General features: G+C 44.9%; 1 protein-coding gene across 2 annotated transcripts in view; it reads right to left on the bottom strand.

The window, feature by feature from the left end:
* acat2 (acetyl-CoA acetyltransferase 2) overlaps nt 1-26,001 on the bottom strand; it is a 111,442-nt gene that overhangs the window by 60,922 nt on the left and 24,519 nt on the right. For both annotated transcript variants that reach the window (XM_060830988.1, XM_060830989.1), the window contains exon 3: nt 3,517-3,698. In XM_060830988.1, the coding sequence (XP_060686971.1) occupies nt 3,517-3,698 (182 nt within the window). The remainder of the gene's footprint in view (nt 1-3,516; nt 3,699-26,001) is intronic.

Raw genomic sequence — 26,001 nt, 5'->3', positions numbered from 1 at the left:
TGATGAGCAGGAGAATCGATATTTCAGACAAGAGCCCTTCATCAGAAATTTTAAATAGGTTAAAGGATTAAGGAAAGCAGGAACAAAGTGAAGTTGAAACTGAGATGATATAACGGAGCAGATTCAAGAGGGTGAACTGGCTCCTAGTTGTTATAATATGATAACACAGACATCAAGTTGGAAAATAATAAAAACAGGTCAATAATTAATATCCCAGAATGGAAAAGGGCACATTTTTGGGATCTAAAAGTTGAACTGGAGCACGTTGATTGGAATTGCATTTTGGTGGATAAAATTGTGAATGAGAAATGGGAGAATTTCAAAAAGAGCTAAATAGGGTGCAAACTAGGTACAATATCTAAAACTCGAATACGTGGTGACTAAGGGTATTGATGAGAAAATAAGGAAGGAAAAGGAGACATATGATACACACTGGATTAGTGTCTCAAATGCAGGAAAGGCTAAGGCTGGAATAAGGAATGCTGAGAGGAAGTACAAAGAAAGGAGCTGAAAATGTGTTGCTGGAAAAGCGCAGCAGGTCAGGCAGCATCCAAGGAGCAGGAGAATCAACGTTTCGGGCATGAGTCCTTCAGGAATTCCTGAAGAAGGGCTCATGCCTGAAACGTCGATTCTCCTGCTCCTTGGATGCTGCCTGACCTGCTGCACTTTTCCAGCAACATATTTTCAGCTCTAATCTCCAGCATCTGCAGTCCTCACTTTCTCCTACAAAGAGAGGAAGGCAGGCTGTGCTAAAACAAATAGTAAACTGTTCTTCAAACGTATCAATATAAAAGATTAATGAAGGATTGAGTGTGCCCATGTGGAACAAACACGGTAGGCCATTCACTGAAGCAAAGGACATGACCCAGAGGGACTAAATGAATATTTTGCTTCTGTCTTTACCAAATTAGAAAATGGTGGCAATGGCCTTATTGAAAATGTGGGTGTTGAACAACTGAGCAGTATAGTGAAGATGAAGAGATGCTAAAATGGCTGACAGCATTGCAAGCAGACAAGCAACCAGACCCGCATGGGATGTATCCTCAATTGCTAAGAGGTAAGGCAATAAATTGCAGTCATTGACAGAAATTTTCCAAACCTCTTTAAACAGAGGATTAGTCTTGAGGGTCTGAAGGATTGCAAATATGACACCATTGTTTAAGAAAGTGGCAAAGCATAACCCAGGAGACAACAGCTTTTGATCAAAAGTGGGAAAACTAATGGAGGTCATAATATGGGATAAGGTAAATATAGAGTCAATAAGTTATACAGCATTGAAGCAGACCCTCCCGTCCAACTCATCCAGGCCAACCAGAGATCCTAAACTGATTTAATCTCATTTGCCAGCATAAGGCCCATATATATCTATAAACCCTTCCTATTCATGTTTCCAACCAGATGTCTTCTAAAATTTGTCACTGAACCACTTCCACCACTCCCTCTGGCAGCTTGTTCCATTCGCGCACCACCTTCTGTGTGAAAATATGCCCTTAGGGTCCCTTTTAAATCTTTTCCCTCTCACCTTAACCTATGCCCTCCAGTTCTGGGAAAAAGACCTTGGCTATTCCAGTCCCCTAAATCAAGTTTGTGAGACACATTCCCATGCATAAAGCCATGCTGATTATCCCTCATCAGTCCTGGTCTTTCCAAATGCATTTAGATCCTGACTCTCAGAATCTCCTCCAACAACCTACCAACCACTGATGTCAGGCTCACTGGTCTGTAGTTCCATGACTTTTCCTTACAGCCTTTCTTAAATAATGACATAATATTCGCCTCCATTAGTCTTCCAGCACCTCACCTATGGCTGTTGATGAGACAAATACCTCTGCTAGGGACCCAGTAATCTGTTCCTTAGCTTCCCACATTGTTTTGGAATACATGTGATGAGGTCCCAGGAATTATTCTAACTTTATGCATTTTAAGACCTCCAGCACCTCCTCTTCTGTAATGTGGACTCTTATCAAGACATCACTATTTATTTCCCCAAGTTCCTTAGCTTCCATGTCTTTCCCCATGGTCAATACTGAAGAGAAATATTCATTTAGGATCTCATCTATCTCATGTGGTTCCACAGATAGATGGCCTTGTTGATCTTTAAGGAGCCCTATTCTCTTCCTAGTTATTCTTTTGCCCTTAATATACTTGTAGAATTTGAATGGTCCTTAACCTTATTTGCCAAAACTTTCTGATGTCCCCTTTCGCCCTCCTGATTTCCCTCTAAAGTATACTCCTACACCCCTAGACACCTCAAGGGATTCATTTGATCTCAGCTGTCTATATGCCTCCTTCCTTTTCTTGACCACAGTCTCAATGTCTCTAGTCAACCAGTGTTCCCCATTCCTGACAGCCCTGCCCTTCATACTATCAGTTTGCACGTTCTCCCCGTGTCTGCGTGGGTTTCCTTCGGGTTCTCCGGTTTCCTCCCACAGTCCAAAGATGTGCGGGTCAGGTGAATTGGCTATGCTAAATTGCCCTTAGTGTTAGGTAGGGGTAAATGTAGGGGTATGGGTGGGTTGCGCTTCGGCGGGTCGGTGTGGACTTGTTGGGCCGAAGGGCCTGTTTCCACACTGTAAGTAATCTAATCCTGTCCCTGAACTTTTGTTGGCTCGCACTTGAAAGCCTCCCACTTAACAGCCTCCCCCCATCAATTTTTGAAAGTTCCTGTCTAATACCATTAAAACTGACCTTGCTCTAATTTAGAACTTTACTTGTGGACCAGGCCAAACCTTTTTCACAACTATTTTAAAACTAATAGAATATGGTCACTGGTCCCAAAGTGCTCCCTTACTAAGGCTTCAGTCACTTGTCCTGCCTTGTTTCCCAAGAGGAGGTCAAGTTTTGCTCCTTTTCTAGTAGGTCTATCTACATATTGATTGAGAAAACCTTCTTCAACACACTTAACAAATTCTTTCACATCCAGGCACTTAACATTATGGTAGTCCCAGTCTATGTTTGGGAAGTTAAAATCCCCTACTATTACAATTTTATTACTCCTACAACTATCTGAGATCTCCCTGCATATTTGCTCCTCAATTTCCCACCGATTATTGGAGGGGGGAGGAGAGCTAGAGTATAATCCCATCAAAGAGATCACCCCCTCCTTATTTCTCAGTTCCACCGATACAGATTCACTGAACAATCCCCCAAGAATACCCTCTTTAATTGTGCGCCATTCCCCCTCCTCTCTTGCCTCCCCTTTTATCCTTCCTATAGAATCTGCACCCCAAAACACTGAACTGCCAGTCCTGTCCATCCCTCAGCCATGTTTCTGTAATAGCTACGATATTCCCAGTCTCCTGTTCCGATCCTTGCCCCAAAAAATTAAAGCCTAACCTGTTGGGCTTCTTGCATTTAAATAAATGTATTTTAAATCATCAGTCTTCCCTTGTTCCCTAGCCTGCTCTTGCCTACCTTGTCTATTGAACCTCTTCATTTTAACTAAACTTCTGTCTTGTCTCACTACTGTTAATCAGCAAACAACCAGTTAGTATGACAGCTGAACTGTGTTCGTACCTTGCTCATGCTCTCCATGCCTCCAGCTATCACAATATTGGAGCTGCCCGTTATGATGGCTTGTGTTGCAAGACACACTGCTTTCAGGCCAGAGCCACAAATCATCTGACAACTCCATGCTGGCACTTCATATGGGATTCCTGAATTGACGCTAGCCTGGCGAGCAGGATTCTGTCCTTGGCCTACAAAATTGTAGAAGAGAAATACAGTAGTAATATTTCATTTCATAAAGCATATAGTTGTTACTACAAAGAGAATTTTTAAAAAGTATGTTTAATCAAAAGACACTGGTTATTCAAGCGCTTGGTTTGCAACTACAAGCCTCGCTTAAAAAAAAGGGTTGTATCAGGCTATTCAATTAAGTGAGGGATCACAGTTGAGCTAGATCCCCACTTTGCTAATACATTTATGGTTTAAAAAACATGGTGTGACTGCGGTGAGCGTTTAAAATACAGCATGGATGAAAAAACTCAAAATATTTGGATCACACAAGCAAAACCAATTGTTCAGTGGATTTTTTTTTGTTGGAAAGTTGTTGTGGGAATGGCACACAACTGGAAATCAGCTGATATCACCTGATACTTTAGCTAATACCCAGAGCTGCACATTATCATTGCTACAGATGCATCTTTTACAGGATTGGGTGCTGGTTTTTCCATACAGGCAGACAGAAAGCACAGGGAGAAAGTGAAGACTGCAGATGCTGGAGATCAGAGTCGAAGAGTGTGGTGCTGGAAAAGCACAGCCGGTCAGGCAGCATCCAAGGAACAGGAGAATCGACTTTCAGGCATTAAGCCCTTCTTCAGAAATGAGGCTTGTCACCCAAGGGGTTGAATGATAAATGGGAGGGGGGTGGGGCTGGGGAACGGTAGTGGGAGTGCAATAGGTAATTGAAGGTGGGGTGCAAGTGGTGGATTAGGAGGAGGGTGAAGCAGATAAGTGGGAAGGAAGATGGACAAGTAGGACAGGTCAAGGGGGTGGTGCCGAGTTGGAAGGTAGGGACTGGGATAAGGTGGTGGGGTGGGGGTGGAGGGGGGAGATGAGGAAACTGGTGAAATCCACATTGATCCCATGTTGTTGGGAGGATCCCAAGGCAGAGGATGAGGTGTTCTTCTTCCAGATGTCGGGTGGTAAGGGTTTGGGAATGGAGGAGGTCCTACACGTCATTGGCAGAGTGAGGGGAGATGTTAAAGTGCCCAGCCACAGAGCGGTGGGGTTGTTTTTTGTCAATGTTCCAGAGACGTTGCTGGTGGATGTGGAAGGATCATTTGGGGTCTTGGATGGAGGTGAGGGGGGGGGGGGGCGGGGAGGTGTGGGTGCAGGTTTTATACTTCTTGCAGTGGCAGGGATAGATGCCAGGAGTGGAGGTTGAGTTGTACACTCACCAAATCATTTGTACTTCTACTGTATCCGTTGTACCTGATGTGGTGGTCTCTACATTGGGAAAACAAGATGCCCAAGATCGTTTCAGAGAATATCTCTGGGACACCCACACTAACCAACCCCACCGCCCTGTGGTTGAACACTTTAACTTCCTCCAAGTTCTGGAGGAAGAATGCCTCATCTTCCACCTTGGCACCCACCAACCACAAGGGATCAGGATGGATTTCACCAGTTTCCTCACTAGCCCTCTCCCCACCTTATCCCAGTCCTAACCTTCCAACTTGACACCACCCCCTTGGCCTGTCCTACCTGACCATCTTCTTTCCCACCTATCTGCTCCACCCTCCTCTCTGACCTATCACTTTCACCACACCTTCATCTACCTGTTGTATTCCCAGCCAACTTCCGCTAGCCCCAGCCCCCCTCCCATTTATCACTATCAACCCTTTGGGCCACAAGACTCATTCCTGAAGGTTGCTTATGCCCGAAATGTCAATTCTCCTGCTCCTCAGATGCTGCCTGACTGGGATAGAAAGCACAGACCTGTTTACAACCAATTCCTTTACTTGCAGATTGATCAGAGATATCCAGTGATAGAGAAGGGGATATTAAGTGCTACATGGATTTGTGTAAAATTTTATAGATTACATTCTTAGTCTTCATCTCAAGTTACATACAGACCACAAATCCAAGTTAGCATCAATACCTCCACCAATTAATGTTTCAGGAAAGAGGCTGACTGCAGCACAGCAGCATATATCTTTGTTGTCAAAGCCTGGTCAAGCAGATGTAGTCTTTGTTGAAGAGGTGTAAATCTTTACATCAAAGCAAACCACAACTCTACCAGAAACTAAATGAACTCAAGAGATACACAAAAATCTAATGAAGAATGTGCTTAAGTCAGGCAGTTCTGTGTCAAACATTCTTAGACAGTACTATGAACAGATGAGGGATTGGTCCTTCCAAGGGTCCCAAAACTGAAAGAAATGATGTCAAGTTGTGTTATTCATCAGGAGGGAACAAGAAAACAATGTTCTCTCTAAATTATGCAGTTGCTGGGAGGTTCTCCACACAACCATCGCTGGAAATGCGATATGTGGAAGGAGGTTAAGGTGAGGGTGATAGGCTGGAGTGGGGATGGGGGCAGAGAGGTCAGGAAGAAGATTGCAGGTTAGGAAAGTTCGAGGGTTGGGACTGAGACAAGGTGGGGGGAGGAGAAATGAGGAAACTGGAGAAATCTGAGTTCATCCCTTGTGGTTGGAGGGTTCCTAGGCAGAAGATGAGGCGCTCTTCCTCCAGCCGTCATGTTGCAATGGTCTGGCGATGGAGGACTCAGCACCACTTTCCTAATCTGAAATCTTCTGCACTTACAGAGAAACTGCCACCAGACAGGTCCTCAGAGCGAAAAAAAAAGTTGGAAGGAAAACTGCAAGAGGACTATTGATATCTTCTTCTTTTCCACGAAGACCATGGGAATATGCTCGGATGTACCTTTACAAACAAGAGGTAAAGTGGTAGACTACTATTACAAATGGATAGAGCTCAAAAACATTGAGGGTTATATGTCTGAAGTAGTAATTATATCACCGATCTTTCCAACACAGTTATTTATGAATATTTTAAAAAGCTTACAATGTCATATGAATTTGCCACATAATCGCCTTGTCAATAAAATTAATGTCTAAATGAACAGTGCAAGCATAATCTATGCTGAAAATGTGTTGCTGGAAAAGCGCAGCAGGTCAGGCAGCATCCAAGGAGCAGGAAAATTGATGTTTCGGGCATGAGCCCTTCTTCAGGAATGAGGAGAGTGTGCCAAGCAGGCTAAGATAAAAGATAGGGAGGAGAGACTTGGGGGAGGGGCGCTGGAAATGCGATAGGTGGAAGGAGGTTAAGGTGAGGGTGATAGGCTGGAGTGGGGATGGGGGCAGAGAGGTCAGGAAGAAGATTGCAGGTTAGGAAAGTTCGAGGGTTGGGACTGAGACAAGGTGGGGGGAGGAGAAATGAGGAAACTGGAGAAATCAGAGTTCATCCCTTGTGGTTGGAGGGTTCCTAGGCAGAAGATGAGGCGCTCTTCCTCCAGCCGTCATGTTGCAATGGTCTGGCGATGGAGGACTCAGCACCACTTTCCTAATCTGAAATCTTCTACCTGACCTCTCTGCCCCCACCCCTCTCTGGCCTATCACCCTCACCTGAACCAGCTTCCACCTATTGCATTTCCGACGCCCCTCCCCCAAGTCCCTCCTCCCTACCTTTTATCTTAGCCTGCTTGGCACACTCTCCTCACTCCTGAAGAAGGGCTCATGCCCGAAACGTCAATTGTCCTGCTCCTTGGATGCTGCCTGATCTGCTGCGCTTTTCCAGCAACACATTTTCAGCTCTGATCTAAGATACTGATTTTAGATACTAAGAACCTTTTACCGCTAATGGAGTCAGGTGTTACTAGGGGACATAGCTTTAAATTAAGGGGTGGTAGGTATAGGACAGATGTTAGGGGTAGATTCTTCACACAGCGGGTTGTGAGTTCATGGAATGCCCTGCCCGTATCAGTGGTGAACTCTCCTTCTTTATGGTCATTTAAGCGGGCATTGGATAGGCATTTGGAAGTTATTGGGCTAGTATAGGTTAGGTAGGATTCGGTCGGCGCAACATCGAGGGCCGAAGGGCCTGTACTGCGCTGTATCCTTCTATGTTCTATGTTCTATGTTCTATCTCCAGCATCTGCAGTCCTCACTTTCTCCAAGCATAAAGCTATGCCAAGAGAACCGAAAGCAGAGAATCGTTGTTAATATTGGAGGGCAGTATTTATTTAGGTCTGCATTTAGGTTTATAAAATCATAGAAAACAGGCACAGGAGTAGGCTACTCAGCCCTTTGAGTCTGCAAAGCCATTCAATATGACTATGGGTAATCATTCAGTCCAACTCCATAGCCTGTTCCTGCTTTTGTCCTATATCTATTTTAAGTTGTTCTATTTTAAGTGCATTTAAGTCGTCATTGGACAGGCAAATGGAATTACATGGAATAGTGTAGGTGGGATGGGCTTCAGATTAGTATGACAGGGCAGCGCAACATCTAGGGCCGAAGGGCCTGTACTGCGCTGTAATGTTCTATCTTCTATCCTTTGATCCTTTCAACCTATCTCCTTTTAGAAAACATTCAATGTTTAGGCCTCAATCACTTTCTGTGGCAGGAAATTCCATAGGCTCATCACTCTCTGCCTGAAGAAATGGTTTCACCATGCATTGTCATAACGGCTACTGCCCCTTTTGATATATGTTGGCTACATAAACCTGGATACATAGAGTTTCTACATATCTAAAAAGAACTGGAAATTTGCAGACAGAACCACCAAAATTTCAAACCTAATTTCTCTTTGTTACCTTTCATGTATGCTTTCTAAACTCAGTTAAGAAGACCAAAACTGCACACAATATTCCAGGTGTGACCTCACCAATAGCCTGTATAATTGTAGCAAGACATCCTTGTTCCTGGACTCGAAGCCTCTTCCTATGAAGGCCAACATATAGCTTGTCTTCTTTACTGTCTGCTGCTCCTGTGCACTTGCTTTCAGATACAGCTACAAAATGACACCCAGGTATCGTTGAACATTTACATCTCAAATTTATGGCCATTCAAATAATAATCTGCTTTCCTGTTTTACCAAAATTGATAACCATATGCTTACCCACGTTAAAAAGCAGTTACCATGCATTTATCCACACACCAAGCCCATCCAAATCACACTGTATCATCTCGGCATCCTCCTACAGCTCATCTTTCCATCCAACTTTATGTCAGCTGCAAATCCCTCATCTAAATTATTAACAAATATTGTGAAGAGCTGGAGTCCTGGTACCAACCCCTGCAATGCCCCATGTGATAAAGTAAACTTCACAACTTCAATAACTGTTCATGGATTGAAAGAATTAGTACCAACACTTTCTAGAATAAACTGATTCCTAGGATAATGGAACAAGGAATTAAAAGCAAAATACCTATTAACCATGCCACGGAAAAGAAGTCAAAGCTACATAAGTTTTAACAACTGTTTGACAACTGGTGGCCTAATGTCACAAGGACAAATGATTGCCTGCAGAAGAATTTAAGGAATTAACAGTAGGACAGGCTTGTTTTGAACAGACAACTAACACCAAATGTAACAAGAAATAGAGAAGCTACTCCTGCTAAGAAGGCAAGCTCCAGGTCTGATAACTCCAGATATGTAATCAAGATTGTGGATGAATAGATATAAAGAATCATCAATAATGTCACATCACAAACTTTACAAGACAGAAAATTAGTTAAGAATTCAACTTCAGCAGCAGAACTCCAGAGAATCACACTGTACAAACATTGGTTGAATCGTAGTTAAATTCCACCATTAATTGGGTAAAATCTCAGTTGGGTTGTGAGGTTTAACTTGCATACTTGAGGGGTCTTATTTTGGTAGCCACATGCAATAAATTTTAATTAATTGCTTCATTATTTGACTGTTTGTGAGATTTTTTAATAAGTAGCTGAATTAAAGGTAGCTGTCATAACTTATCTACAACATCCACTCATCACTGCCTGCCATTCAGAAAAAGGCCCATTTACTCCTACTCCCCATTTCTTGACTGTGAAGCAATTTCTGTTCATCTTAATTAAACTACCCGCAATCCAACACACTTTCATCTTACACATTGATCGCTTACTTGGAGTTTGGCAAAAGCCTTCTGAAAATCCAAATTAACCACATCCACTGGCTCCCCTACTCAACTGTACCAGTTACACCCTTGAAGAATTCCGGTAGGTTTGTCAAGCATGATCTCCCTGTCCACTGACTGTCTGCCATGGTAACTGGATTGCAAAATGATGCTTATTGTCTCTCAAGATTTCTTGAAGCCCACATCTAGTATCAAAGTACAGTGCAGAAAAGGCCCTTCCATGAATCTATACCGACAATCCCAATCACCAAAGACATGCTTAACACAATTTCCTACGCTTCACCCATATCCTTGAATGTTATATTTCAAGTGCTCACCCAAGTTTTTTAAAATATATTTTTACTGAGAAATAGATTTTTTTTAATATGACAACAAACATAAAACAATTCAAAACAATAAAAGGAAAGAACACAAATAAGTTAAAAGAAATCAACCCATCCTCATGTACAAGTGTATAAATATATATAGAAAAATATATTTTTCAAAACCCAACTAAATAAATAATAATCAACAACAAACTAATAAATAATAATAACTCAACTCAGCCAAACAAGACACTCATACGTTTGCAGTTCCTCCTCTCTGGATTTGTACTCATAAAGCACAATCGTTATGGTTATATAAAAGCCCTTATTAGAGTGGCAGATAAATCTGTGTCCAGCTATTCCAAAAAGGGCTGCCATGACTTAGAAACATTCTCAGTTTTGTGTTGTACCATACTTGTGAGAAAATCCCAAGGGGATATGCTCAAAAACAATCTTCCCCCAAGCCAATAGGCCCAGGGAGTTTTCGGATGCCCAACCTAACAAGATATTCTTTCTTGCACAAAAAGTGAGGATGTTGAAGTTTTCTCTTATGCGCATCTGCAGGAACGTACTGGGCAGGCCAAGAAGAGAGATTGGGTCCTTCTCCACCCTTACACACAAACTCATCTCCATTGCACCCGTCTCAGCACTCCAGTACGTTTGAGGCCTACCACAGGACCAGAGACAATGGGTAGGAATGCCCGTACCAATCTTGCACTTGGAACATGTTGAAGATACCCTGGTTTAAATCTTGACAAACAGTCCAGGGCCAAGTAAACCCTGTGGAGAATCTTCAACTGTAAAGCATGGGTCCTTTTGCAAATTGATATCTTTCTTGCATTTTCCCAAATATCCTCTGAGGAGACCTCAATGCCTAGCTCTCCCACACCCTGCAGAGTCAATCAAACTCATCTGAGGAGGCATCCCCCCAACTATTGATATAAAGTGCTGACAGAAAGTGTACTCTTAGCACTGAGCACCCTTCTCTCTACCTCGGGTTTGTAGGGATCAGTCAAAAGTGTAGTCTTTTTTTGAATAAAATCCCTAACTTGAAAAAAACGAAAGACGTCCCTCTTAGATAGCTCGTGTTTCGGTGCTAACTGATCAACAGACATTGTTGTGTCTCCCTCAAATAAATACTCCATGCAAGACACACCCCTAGTTGCCCAGTATTTGAATCCTGAATGTATCATCCCTAGTTGAAAACCCAGCATACCCACTAAAAGTGTAAGAGAAGATGTTTTGCCCAATATTGCCTTCTCTCTGCCGAACTGCCCTCCATGCTTTAACAGTATTGATAATTATTGGGTCATGCCAATATTCTCTAACTGTCCTCATTTTGTCCAAAACCACAAGCTAGTAAGGGGGCACCTTGCCTGGGAGGTTTTGATATCTAACCATATTGAAAGAGGGTATCACAAGCCCAATTACTCACATAGGATAAAATTGAGCTTAGTTGGTAGGTTTAAATATCCAAGAGATCTACTCCCCCCAATCTGTAAGGCAATTGCAGTTTAGCTAATTTAATGAGGGGCCACTTACAATGCCAAATAAAAGAGGTGAACCACCGGTTCCATCTCTTGAATGTTTGCTTATTGAAAATCAGGGGGAGCATCGGTACAGGGTAGAGCAAACGGGGGAGAATATTCATCTTAATAAGTGCTATCTGACCCAACCATAAGACCAGAAGCGTCTCCCATCTTTGAAGGGCTTGTTTGATTTTGTCAAATACTTGAACAAAATTAGCTTTGAACTGCCGATCCAGAACTGCAGTAATGAATATACCCAAACACACAGTCAGAGACTTTTTCCCCGGGTACAACAGAGTGTTACAAGGGGACATAAATTTAAGGTGAAGGGTGGAAGGTATAGGGGGGATGTCTGGGGTAGGTTCTTTACCCAGAGAGTGGTGGGGGCATGGAATGCGCTGCCTGTGGGAGTGGCAGAGTCAGAATCATTGGTGACCTTTAAGCGGCAATTGGATAGGTACATGGATAGGTGCTTAAGCTAGGACAAATGTTCGGCACAACATTGTGGGCCGAAGGGCCTGTTCTGTGCTGTATCGTTCTATGTTCTATGTTCTGTGTACCCCTCTGTGATCACTTAAATGTGAATCGATATTTGCCCTCAAGACCTAGCACCTTCATAATACCACCCATAGACATAGCCCCTGATTTTGCAAGATTAATCTTGTACCCGGAAAAGGTGCCAAATGCACTCATGCATTGTATCAAGCAAGGCACCGAAACTGCTGGATTTGACAAAAAGGAAAGGACATCAGCCACGCAGAACGAAATCTTATATAATTTTGACCCCACTTCTAGAACTGATATATTGGGATCCCTCTGAATGGCCTCCGCCAATGGTTCAATCGCCAACGTAAAAAGTAGTGGCGAAAGGTGACAGCCGTGCCAGCTACCCCTAAAAATGTTAAAATTGCTTGATCACACCCCATTGGTGATGACCGCACCAAGACAGTCACTGTAGAGAACCTTTACCCATCTTACAAAGGCTTTGCCAAAGCCAAACTGCTCCAGAGTATAGAAAAGGTACGGCCACCCAACCCGATCAAATGCCTTCTCTGAATCTAGAGAAATCACCAATCCCTGTATTGACTGTTGTTGACAAGCTTGAATTACATTAAAGCAATATTATTGGAGGATCTGTGGCCCTTTATGAAGCCCATTTGGTCCTCTTTAAAAATAGAAGGTAACACATTCTCCAGCCTTAATGCAACAGTCTTAGAGAGGATTTTAATATCCTCATTTAAGAGTGAAATGAAGCACAGTCTTCTGAGACTGTCCATTTTTTAAGAATAAGCAAAATATTGGCGGGACACAATCATGGCTGTATGAGTCATTAAACATGTTAAGCTTCGGACCAGACAAAATGTTTATAAAGTCCTTACAGAATTCACTGGGAAGTCTGTCAGGACGGGGCACCTTTCCACTCTGAAGCTGCTTCACAGCCTCTTGCACCTCTTGCTCTGATAAAGAGGCATTGAGAAGAGACTCTTGTTTGGGGATAACGCCCAGGAGCTCCAGATTCTTGAAAATATACTCCATTTTGGCCCGCCCCTCCTCACAACCCTCAGACTGGTATAACTTAGAGTAAAATCTCTGGAATGCCACATTAATCTTTTTGGAGTCACATGTTAGGTTCCTAGACCCTTCTCTAATCACTGTAATGGCTTGAGGGGTGCTCCTTATCTTGGCAAGATTTGCTAAGTATTTGCCTGGCCTGTCACTATGCTCATATAACCTTTACTTTGCAAAAGTAAGCTCCTTCTTTGCTGTCTGCGTGAGCACGGAATTCAATGCAGACAGCAGTGCCATAATCCTCTGTAGTTTTGACGAGGGCCTGTCAAAGTAAGCCTTCTCAGCTGCTTTCAACCATGCTTCGAGGAGACGTTGCTGCTCACCCTTCTGCCACTTCCTACTGGCAGAGTAGGAAATAACTAACCCTCTGACATAGGCTTTGGCAATTTCCCAAAGGATGGATGGGCTAGAAGTATTCCACAAACATATTATCCTTCAGGACAAAGGGATCCATTTGCCAGTGACTCGATCCCACTGTAACGTCCTTGATCTTAACCAACAAGTACACTGGGGCATGATCGAAGCTTGTAATATTACCAGTTGAACAAGATGCCACCAAGTCCAGGGTTGGCACAGAAAAAAATCAATTCTGGTGTGACATCTGTGTGAATTGGAACAAAACGTATAATCTCTGCCTGTAAGGTAGAGACACCTCCAGACTTCCACCAACCCTAACTCCACACACAGATCCATTAATTGTTTAGTTTGTACAGAGGGTATCGGGAGGCCTTTGGGCAACCTGTCTACCGTGGGATCCAGAGACAGTTAAAATCTCCCCCTATAATGATATGCCAGAACTCGAGACTGATCAGTTTAGAGAACGCATCTACCAAAAATTTGAGGGGATGGGTCGGAAGGCAATAAACATTTAAACCACCATATTCTTCCCTGTTAATCAGGGCTTTGAGGATTACAAACCTCCCTTATGTGTCTTTAACACACTCTATTAACTTAAAGGCAAGATTCCTCCTAACGATTGTAGCTACTACCCTACTTCTGGTATTAAAGGATGAAAAGTAAACCCGATCAAATCCATTCTGCTGTAGTTTCAAATGCTCCCTTTCATCCAAGTATGTCTCCTGTAACAAAGTAATATCCACCTTCTCTTTTCTAAGACTCAAAAGGACCTTTTTCCTCTTAATTGGTTAGTCTCTCCTCTTGATGTTACAGGTAGACCATTTAATCAAGTCATTAGCCATAACCTTCTGCAGTAACATTTAAATTCCAGAGAGGAGGAACTCAAATCACAAACTGCCAATCGTTAGTGTCACAAGATCAATCGAACATAAAAGCTACATAAATTAAAATCATTACAGTTAACAAACCTACAAAGCTATCCAAGATTAAATTCAACAAAAACCAAAAAGCAAACCAACATATAAAGCGCCAACGGCGCCAAATAGGGGAACCCTCCCCCGGCCCAAAGGGGGCAACTACCCATCCCAAAATCCAATTTCCCATCTCACTGCCTAGACTGCAGCCCGGGCGTTTAAATACCTGAACCGGGTATAAACTGCCCGTAAGTAGGCATCAAGCCATCCCAATCATTTTCTCTCCTCCTAGCTAGAGCCACATCGCAAACACAAGCGGGAAAGAAAATACACCATGGAATAGCAATCTGAATAAAGATTTTTTTTAAAAAAAACGGGGTCAATATCCCACCCATCCTTTGGAATAACAACTTAGAAATTGAAAATACACATCTCAACCAGCCCCAAACATAGTTTAAACCAGATTATTACCAATATCAAAAAGGAAAAGAAAGCCCCAACTGGACATCCTCTGTTTTCTTAAAGAAAAAAAGCAAAGACATACCCAAACAACACTACTATCTGTGCAAACTAAATTGTTCAGATTAGGTTAATTTGTCCACAACGTCTCTTGCCTTCTTTGAAGTGTCAAAGAGATATACGGATCCATCTGAGGTATACCGAAGCACTGCCAGATACCTCAGAAGTACTGGACCCAAAGCTCCCACAGTCTTCTCTTGACACCGTCATAGGATTTTCTTTTCTGAATCACTGCCGCTGAGAAGTCCTGGAAGAACATGATCTTAAAGACCTTGTAAATCAGGGTCTTCGGATCCTTACCCTGGATTCTGGAAGCTTCCACAATTCTTTCCTTATCTCTATAATGATGAAACTGCACCGAGAGGACAAAGACGTTGATCCAGATCTGATCTCCACGCCGTGACCTGGTGTGTCCTCCTGATCTTCAAGTCACTCATTCCAGCCTCCAAGTTAAGAAACTTCGGCAACCGGATCTCAATAAATTTCGTCCGCCACTCATCTTCCTTACACTCCAGCAGACCGACAATCCGAATATTTTTTCTCCTGCCCATGTTCTCAAGATCATCCACTTGGTCACACAAATTACAGATCTGAGTCTCCAGGACTTGGATCCTAATATTGGAGGAAATGGTATCAGCTTCCAACACATGACTGTGTTCAACCTCATCCGTCCTCTTTTCCAGGTCTCCCAGCTGCTGTTCACACTTCTGCAGCATGATAGAGCTTGCAGCTAGCTTCTCCTCGATCTGTTAATCCAACATCTCGTGAGATTTCGCAAGCTCCTTCACCAGAGCCTGGTAGGCAATGAAGTGCGAGGATCCTGCAGGCTGGGCCGCGGGCCCGGCCTCAGACGCTCCTCCTCCCTTCTTCAACTCTGGATGACCAAAAACACAGGTAAGTTGATTTTTCACAATTTCCTGGGACTCCACAACCTTTCCAGTGTCCTAGGATATCACAATGGTCCAGTTTGGGCAGGTTAGACGTTCGTCCCGCTTGTGCTGTGGTGCAAAGCTCTACAACGCAGTTCTCTGAGACCGCCGCCATCTTGGATCCCCCCACCCAAATATTTTTTAAAGGATGTACAATTTCTGGTCTCCAATACCTCCCCATGCAGCGCATTCCAGACTCTCATCACTTCTGTGTGAAAAAATTTTTTTTTTCTTGAATCCTCTCTGAATCTCTTCCCTTACTGTCAAACTATGTCCCCTCTTGACTGACCCCTTAACCAAGGGAAACAGTTGCTCCCAATTCACTCTATCCATACCCCTCAATCTTATATATCTCAGTTGTGTACCCCCTCAGCCTTCTCTGGTCTAAAGGAAACAATCCAAGCCTACTGGAGGTTGGCTAACGTATTACAGCTATTTAAGAAAGGTGGGAAGGAAATGCCAGGGAACTATAGACTGGAAAGCCTGACATTGGTGGCGGGAAAGTTGTTGGAGGGAATCCTGGGGGACAGGATTTACATATATTTGGAAAGGCAAGGACTGATAAGGGATAGTCAGCATGCTTTGTGAGTGGAAGATCATGTCTCACGAACGTAATTGAGTTTTTTGAAAAAGTAACAAAGAGGATTGATGAGGGCAGTGTGGTGGACGTTGAACTATATGGACTTGAATAAGCTGTTCAACAATGTTCCGCATGGGAGACTGGTTAGTAAGGTTAAATCTCATGGAATACTAGCCATTTGGATACAGAATTGGCTCAAAGGTAGAAGACAGATGGTAGTGGTGGAGGGTTGCTTTCCAGACTGGAGGCCTGTTACCAGTGAAGTGCCACAAGGATCAGTGCTGGGTCTACTACTTTTCATAATTTATATACAATTATCTAAATTATTTGGATGTGAACATAGGAGGTATGGTTAGTAAATTTGCAGATTGGAGGTGCAATGGACAACACAGGAAGTTACCTCAGAGTACAACGAGATCTTAATTAAATGGGCCAATGGGCTGAGGAGAGGCAAATGGAGTTTAATTTACATAAATGTGAGGTGCTGCATTTTGGAAAAGCAAATCATAGCAGGACTTATACATTTAATGGTAAGGTCCTGGGGAGTGTTGCTGAACAAAGAGACTTTGGAGTGCAGGTTCATAGTTAATTGAAAGAAGAGTCGCAGGTAGATAGGATTGTGAAGAAAGCATTTGGTATGCTTTGCTTTATTGGTCAGAGTATTCAGTGTATGAGTTGGGAGGTCATGTTGCAGCTGTACAGAATGTTGGTTAGGCTGCTTTTGGAACATTGTGTCCAGTTCTGGTCTCATTCCTATTAAAGGGATGTTGTGAAACTTGCAAATGTTCAGAAAAAATTAACAAGGATGTTGCCAGGTTTGGAGGATTTGTAGGGAGAGGCTGAATAGGCCAGGGCTGTTTTCCCTGAAGTGTCAGAGGCTGAGGGGTGACCTTATAGAGGTTTATAAAATCATGAAGGGCATGAGGATAAATAGAGGAAATCTTTTCCCAGGGCTGAGGGAGTCCAGAACGAGAAAGTATAGGTTAATGGTGAGAGAGGAAATATATAAAAGGGACCTAAGGGGCAATGTTTTTATGCAGAGGATTGTGCGTGTATGGAATGAGCTGCCAGAGAAAGTGTTTGGAGGCTGGTACAATTGCAGCATTTAAGAGGCATCTGGATAGGTCTATTGACTCCACCCCCATTCCACCCACCATCACACCCACTCCAGTTACTGGCTCCGCCCCCACTCCCAGCTCCACACTCACACCAGATCCCAACTCCCAGCCCTGCCAAGTTTGCACCATCCCTCCAGACCTTCCCCTCACTGAGGACGAACGATCAGTCCTCAGCAAAGGACTCACCTTCATCCCCCTCCGTCCATGCATCAATGAATTTAATACACGCCATGATGTCGAACACTTCTTCCGCTGCCTCCACCTCCGAGCTTACTTTCACAATCAGGACTCCAGCCCACCTTCCCAGGACCCGTTCGCCCACCTCCAACACCCTGCATCACCCTGGACACCCCGCGCTGGCCTATTACCTGCCCTCGACCTCTTCGTTTCTAACTGCTGCTGGGACAGTAACCGCCTCAACCTGTCTACCCACTCCAACCTCTCACCCTCACAACGCACAGCCCTCCAATCTCTCTGCTCCAATCCCAACCTCGCCATCAAGCCAGCAGATAAAGGGGGCGCAGTGGTAGTCTGGTGCACTGACCTCTACACTGCTGAAGCCAAACGCCAACCCGAGGACACCTCTTCCTACCGCCCCCTTGATCATGACCCCACTCCCCATCACCAAACCATCATCTCCCAGACCATACAGAACCTCATCACCTCAGCAGATCGCCCAACCACAGCTTCCAACCTCATAGTCCGGGAACCCCGCACTGCCCGGTTCTACCTCCTTCCCAAGATCCACAAGCCTGACCACCCTGGCCGACCCATTGCCTCAGCATGCTCCTGCCTCACTGAACTCATCTCTACCTACATCAATACTGTCCTATCCCCCCTAGTCCAGGAACACCCCATATACGTTCGAGACACCACCCACGCCCTCCACCTCCTCCAAGACTTCCATTTCCCCGGCCCCAATGCCTCATCTTCACCATGGATATCCACTCCCTCTACACCTCCATTCACCATGGCCAGGGCCTCCAAGCCCTCAGTTTTTTCCTCTCCTGACGTCCCCAACAGTACCGTTCCACCGACACTCTCATTCGTTTAGCCGAACTGGTCCTCACCCTTAACAATTTCTCCTTCGAATCCTCTTACTTCCTCCAGCTATGCCTGTCTCTTTGTTGGCTACATAGAACAGTCGATCTTCCATAATTACACCGGCACCACTCCCACCTCTTCCTCCGCTACATTGATGACTGCATTGGCGCCACCTCATGCTCCCACGAGGAGGTTGAGCAATTCATCAACTTCACCAACACCTTCCACCCTGGCCTTAAATTTACCTGGATCATCTCTGACACCTCCCTCCCCTTCCTGGACCTTTCCATCTCCATTAATGACGACTGACTTGACACTGACATTTTTTACAAACCCACCGACTCTCATAGCTCCCTGGATTACACCTCTTCCCACCCTACCTCTTGCAAAAATGCCATCCCGTATACCCAATTCTTCCGCCTCCGGCGTATCTGCTCCCAGGAGGACCAGTTCCACCACAGAACACACCAAATGGCCTCCTTCTTTAGAGACCACAATTCCCTTCCCATGTAGTTAAAGATGCCCTCCAACGCATCTCGTCCACATCCCGCACCTCCGCCCACAGACCCCACCCCTCAAACTGTAACAAGGACAGAACGCCCCTGGTGCTCACCTTCCACCCTATCAACCTTCGCATAAATCAAATCATCCGCCGACATTTCCGCAACCTCCAAAAAGCCCTCACCACCAGGGATATATTTCCCTCGCCATCCCTTTCCGCCTTCCGCACAGACCGTTCCCTCCGTAACTACCTGGTCAGGTCCACGCCCCCCCTACAAACACTCTCCCATCCTGGCACCTTCCCCTGCCACCGCAGGAACTACAAAACCTGCGCCCACATCTTCTCCCTCACCTCCATCCAAGGCCCTAAAGGAGCATTCCACATCCATTAAAGTCTTACCTGCACATCCACTAATATCATTTATTGCATCCGTTGCTCCCGATGCAGTCTCCTCTACATTGGGGAGACTGGACGCCTCCTAGCAGAGCGCTTTAGGGAACATCTCCAGGGCACCCGCACCAATCAACCACACCGCCCTGTGGCCCAACATTTCAACTCCCCCTCCCACTCTGCCTAGGACATGGAGGTTCTGGGCCTCCTTCACCATCACTCCCTCACCAACAAATGCCTGGAGGAAGAACGCCTCATCTTCCACCTCAGAACACTTCAACCCCAGGGCATCAATGCGGACTTCAACAGTTTCCTCATTTCCCCTTCCCTGACCTCACCCTAGTTCCAAACTTCCAGCTCAGCACTGTCCCCATGACATGTCCTACCTGCCTATCTTCTTTTCCACCTATCCACTCCACCCTCCTCCCTGACCTATCACCTTTATCCACTCCCCCACTCACCTATTGTACTCTATGCTACTTTCTCCCCACCCCCACCCTCCTCTAGCTTATCTCTCCACGCTTCAGACTCTCTGCCTTTATTCCTGATGAAGGGCTTTTTGCCCAAAACGTCAATTTTGCTGCTCCTCGGATGCTGCCTGACCTGCTGTGCTCTTCCAGCACCACTAATCCAAAATCTGGTTTCCAGCATCTGGAGTCATTGTTTTTACCTATGAATAGGAAGGTCTTAGAGGGATATGGGCCAAGTGCTGGCACATGGAACTACATTAGTTTAGGATATCTGGTCAGCATGGACCAGTGGGACCAAAGGTTCTGTACATCTCTGTGACTCTATCTCATCTCTCCAACCCAGGCAACATCCCAGTGAACCTCCTCTGTCTCTATTTAGTGCTGGGTGGCACGGTGGCTCAGTTGTTAGCACTGCCGCCTCACACTGCCAGGGACCCAGGTTCGATTTCAGCCTCAGACGACTCTGTGTGGAGTTTGCACATTCTCCCTGTGTCTACATGAGTTTCCTCAGGTGCTCCAGTTTCCTCCCACAGTCCAAAGGTGTGCAGGTTAGGTGAATTGGCTGTGCTAAATTGCCCAAAATGTTCAGGGATCTTAGTTTAGGTGCATTAGTCAGGGGTAAATAGAGGGTAGGTGGAAAGCGTCTGGGTGGGTTACTCTTTGGAAGGTCGATGTAGATTTGTTGGGCCAAAGGGCCTGTTTCCACACTGTAAGGGACTCTATGATCACTTATGCAGGGAGGTGATCAGAACTGCACAATACTCCAGTTGTGGCCTAACTGAGGATGTGGGCATCTGGGAGGTAGGTCAAAATGGCCGAAGGAGCTGCACAAAATGGCTTCTGCATTGTTAAACTGCACTGAACAAGACAGAAACAAGAAACCGGAGACTGATGTCAATCCGATTAATTGCCAAAGTAACAGTTTAACCCTAACGACAAGGCTGGACAAAGACAATTCTAAGAACAGGTTGTTTACAAGAAATCGTGATAGGCTAAGGCAAAAATGTACGTGGGCCTCACGCAATTTGATTGATCATGCTTCATGTCTGAACAATGTATATAAACCCTATGTGGTGCAGGAATTCTCATACTTCTGGGCTGATTGCTTGTGTGATTGACAAAGAGTCGTTTGAGAGGTGTGCTTATTGCCTGATGAAAGGCTTTTGCCCGAAACGTCCATTTTCCTGCTCCTCAGATGCTGTCTGACCTGCTGTGCTTTTCCAGCACCACTCTGATCTAAACTCTGGTTCCCAGCATTTGCAGTCCTCACTTCTGCCTAGGTGCGCTTACTGATTGATCGCAGAACCAAGAGACTCCACCCCAGCCCGGGAATTCATATCTTCATAACCAATGTTCTGTACAACTCCCAACATTAGCTCCTTGCTCTTACTCTCTCTCACAACTTGATGAATGCAAGTTTCCCAAATACCTTAACTAACCTATTCAGGTGCTCTGCTGACTTCGGGATCTGTGAATAATACCCTAATTTCCCTCTGTTCCTCTGAGCCACCCATTGTCCTACCATTAATACTCCCTCACCTTATTTCTTCTGGCAAAGTACATTGAGAAAGCTAAAGGAGAAAATGCTGGAAAATCTCTGTAGGGAGAGAAAAGAGCTGACGTTTCGAGTCTAACTGACCCTTTGTCAAAGCTTAAAAAAAGGGAGAAATAGGGAGGATTTATACTTGGCTGCGAGAAAGTGAGTCATGGCTCCAGAAGCAAAGGTAGCAATAAAGAGATGATAATGACTATGCATCGAGAGATTATAGGGAGATTAGGAGCTGTGAACGACCAAAGCTGAAGCCAGTGCTATGTAACAAAATATGTGGGAGATGGGGGGATGGGTGAAGCAGAGGCAAAATGGAAAACAGGAGAGAAGGGTAGCAAGGGAGGAAGAGGAGTGGAAAAAGGTGATGAGACAGTGGGGAGGGAGAGAAAGAGATAAGAAATAAATCAAGAAATAAGAAAAAAAATGTAAATAAATGAGATAAAAACAGAGGAGTCGAGATGAGATAATCATCTGAAGTTGTTGAATTCAATGTTGAGACCGGCAGGCTGTAACGTGCCTAATCGGGAAGATGAGATGCTGTTCCTTCAGTTTGCGTTGAGCTTCACTGGAACATTGCAGCAGGCCAAGGACAGACATGTGGGCATGGGAGCAGGATTGTGTGTTGAAGTGGCAAGCCATATCCTCTGACCTTCCCCTCTCTGAGGTTGAGCGTGCTGTTCTCAGTTTTGTACCCTTACGTCCCCACCTCGATGAATCCCGGGCTCAGCATGATGCTGAGCTCTTCTTCCGTTGCCTTCATGCTCACTTCTTTGGGCAAGAGTCCTCCCCCCGCTCCACAGATCCTTTCACATCCCTCCAACATTCCACTTCTAATTGGACATCCCGCCAGGACAATTTCCTGCCCTCGATCTTTTCATTGACAATTGTCAACAGGACACTGGCCGCCTTAATTTCTCTGCCCCTCTTAACCATTCCAACCTCTCTCCATCCGAACTTTCTGCCCTTCGCTCCCTTAAGTCCAACCCCAACCTTGTCATCCAACTTGCTGACAAAGGAGGTGCTGTTGTCGTCTGGTGTACTGATCTCTACCCTCGCAGAGGTTGAGCGCCAACTCTCAGATTCCTCCTTCTACCTCCCCCTGGAGCATGACCACACCACTGAGCATCAAGCCATTGTCTCCAACACCGTGACTGACCTCATTTCCTCTGGATGCCTCCCCCCCACAGCTTCCAATCTCATAGTCTCCCAACTCTGGACAGCCATTTCGACCTACTCCCCAAAATCCACAAGGACTGTCCGGCAGGCCCATTGTGTCAGCATGCTCCTGCCCCACTGAACTTATTTCCTCCTACCTTGACTCCATCCTTACTCCTCTGGTTCACACCCTCCCCACCTACATCCGGGATTCCTCTGATGCTCTGTGATACATTGACAGCTTTCAATTCGCAGGCCCTAACCACCTTCTAATCACCATGGATGTGCAATCTCTTTACACCTCCATCCCACACCAAGACGGCTTGAAAGCTCTTCGCTTCTTTCTCGCAAAGAGTCCCGGACAATCTCCATCCACCACCACTCTCCTCCGCCTGGCAGAACTTGTTCTCTCTCTCAACAACTTCTCCTTCAACTCAACCCATTTTCTCCAAATCAAAGGTGTAGCAATGGGTACCCGCAGGGGTCCTAGCTATGCCTGCCTTTTCATGGGGTATGTGGAACATTTCTTGTTCCAGGCCTACCTGGGTCCCCTCCCACAACTGCTTTATCAGTACTTCAATGACTATTTCGGTGCAGCTTCATGCTCTTATCCTGATCTGGAAAAATTCATAAACTTCGCTTCCAGTTTCCATCCATCCATCACCTTCACCTGGTCCATCGCCGAAACTTGCCTTCCCTTCCTTGACCTTTCTGTCTCCATTTCCGGCAATAGTCTATCCACTAATATCCATTACATCTGGATCACAGCTCTTCTCACTCTACGTCCTGTAAGGACTCTATCCCCTTCTCTCAGCTCCTTCGCCTCCGCCGCATTTGTTCCGATGAGGCTACTTGCCAAAGTGGTGCCCTCAATATGTGCTCCTTCTTCTCCAACCGTGGCTTCCCACCTACAGTTGTTAACAGGGCTCTCGACGGGGGATCCAAGATGGCGGCGACCCAGCAAGACTGAGTCCACAGTGCTCTACCCAAAACTTGGGCAAAGTGGATCACCCACCCCCACCACACTCACTAAACCATTTATAATAGTTGTTAACCTTAAATAGTTACCTATTAGTACATTTAAATAGTCTAATACTAGCTGGAAAATGAGTAAAGGGAAGGGAACAGGCGGCTCTAAGAAAGCAGGGACCCCTCCCCCACCCTCTCCCTCTTCAGCTGCAACAAAGGTGTCTTCAGCTACTTCAGGAGATTTACCAATGAAGATGAGCTTTGAGGAGATGTTTGCCAGGTGGGAGGCGAAGATTGATGCTTTTATCAATGAGTCTCGGCAGAGCAGAGAAGCACTATCAGCCGAGCTGCAGAAGCAGGGCAGAGACATTCAGGAATTGGGGTGCCGAGTCAGAGAGGTGGAGTCGAAGGCCGCAGCCTCAGAGACTGCGATAAAATCGGCAGCCGACCACATCCGTTTTCTCGAGAATCGAGTCCAGAACCTAGAAAACCACATTGATGACCTCGAAAATCAATGTCGTAGAAAAAATATTCGGTTGTTGGGCCTGCCCGAGCAGGAAGAGGGAGGTCAGCTGACAGCATTCTTAGAGCATTGGCTGCCACAACTTTTAAATCTGCATAATGGATCAGGCCAGGTAAGGGTAGAATGGGCCTCCCGGGTCACAGTACGTGGGCCCGGCTCAACCCAGCGCCCACGCCCGGTCCTGTTCCAGCTGCAGAGCTATAGGGAGAGGCAGATGCTCCTGGAAGCCTCAAGAAATCTGGGAAAAGATCCCCAAGCTATGACCCACAAAGGATCCAGGATCATGCTGTTCCAGGACTTCTCCCCAGCTTTGGTCCGAAAGAGGAAGGCATTCGATGAGGCGAAGAAGCGTTTAAGGGACTTAAATATTCAGTACTCCTTACGATATCCAGCGACGCTACGCCTTAGCCGCGAAGGATCCATATATAACTTCGGATCACCGGAGAAGGCTAAGGAATTCTTGGACTCTCTTAAATAAACTGTAAGAGATTGTGGACGCTGGTCTGCCTTTCCCATTATTTTGGTTTACATCCCTTCATCTTTTCTTATCTTTCCCCCTATGTGTGTATGTATATATATGTTGGGGCGTTTGGTTAATGTTGATGGGGAGAGGTGGTTACCTTATTCTATTTTACTTCTGTTTTTAGGAGCGGGGTTGTTTTTCTTTCCCCTGTTATTTTGTGGTATTATATTTAAGTATTACATGTTGAGATTGTAATCTTATAGTTATATATGGTATTAATATTCCCAAATATATTTAGATGTGGGTGTGGGTGGGGTGTTCACTGTTAACTCTAGCTTTATATTATATTTGAATTCTCCTCATTTTATTGAGGAACACCTGGGTCAAGGGTGGGGCACTGGTTGGAAGAGGGTAAGATGGACTGTGGGAGAGGAAGTGACGCTCTCTGGGAACAAGGGAGAAAATCTCCAATTCGGAATGTTTTATATCTTTTATACTTAGAAAGAGTTTTTTGTTATATTGTTTTGAGTGTATCAGAGAGTCTTTACTTTTGTAAATCTTGTATGCTCCATGCTCGGGATGTTCTAGATAGGGGTCTCGGATCTGTCCAGACGATTATGGCTGAACAGTCAGTTAAGTGGTGCACCTGGAATGTCAGGGGGAGTAATTCGCCAGTTAAAAGGAAGAAAATATTATCAAATCTTAAGAAGGAGAGAGTTGATATAGCTCTCCTACAGGAGACACACCTGTCAGATAAAGAACACTTAAAATTACGACAGGGTGGATTTGATCAGGCCTTTTTTTCCTCTTAATTCAAAAAGCAGGGGAGTCGTTATCCTTGTCCGGAAGAACTTCCCTTTGAAAATTCTAAATCAGATAAAAGACGAATCTGGACGATACATTTTGATTAAAGCCCTCATAAATGGAGAGGAATATGGGATCTTAAATGTGTACTGCCCCCCGGCACACCCCTTTAAATTCATAACGGAAGCTTTTTCAAAACTGATGGCCTTTGGTGCCCGTCATACAATTATATGGGGAGACTTTAATTGTATTATGGATCCGGAAATAGACAGGATTCCCAAGAGTGCCGCTGGAGTATCTCCCAGATCTAGACAACTGGCGGACCTGAATAAAGAATTAGGATTGGTAGATGTATGGAGATGTCTCCATCCACAGGGTAGAGATTTTTCTTTCTACTCTAATCCACATAAATGTCACACAAGAATTGATATGTTTTTTGCCCCATCGATTTTTCTAAATTCTATAGCAACCTGTAAAATAGGTACTATAGCAATCTCTGACCATGCCGCTGTATACATGGAAACTAAGGTAAAGAACAATGGGACATCCGCTCGGCATTGGCGTATGGACCCCTTCCTGATAAAAGATAGCAAATTTTTAAAGTACTTCTCCCAAGAACTTAAAACTTTTTTAGAAATTAATACTGGTACGGCTAGCAATCCGTCAATGATGTGGGAGACCATCAAAGCTTATGCACGAGGTTTG

Source organism: Hemiscyllium ocellatum, chromosome 10 (assembly GCF_020745735.1).
Source record: "Hemiscyllium ocellatum isolate sHemOce1 chromosome 10, sHemOce1.pat.X.cur, whole genome shotgun sequence".
Classification (NCBI taxonomy): Eukaryota; Metazoa; Chordata; class Chondrichthyes; order Orectolobiformes; family Hemiscylliidae; genus Hemiscyllium; species Hemiscyllium ocellatum.
Note: the sequence above shows the minus strand (reverse complement) of the source record. Positions and strands in the feature narration are given on the sequence as shown.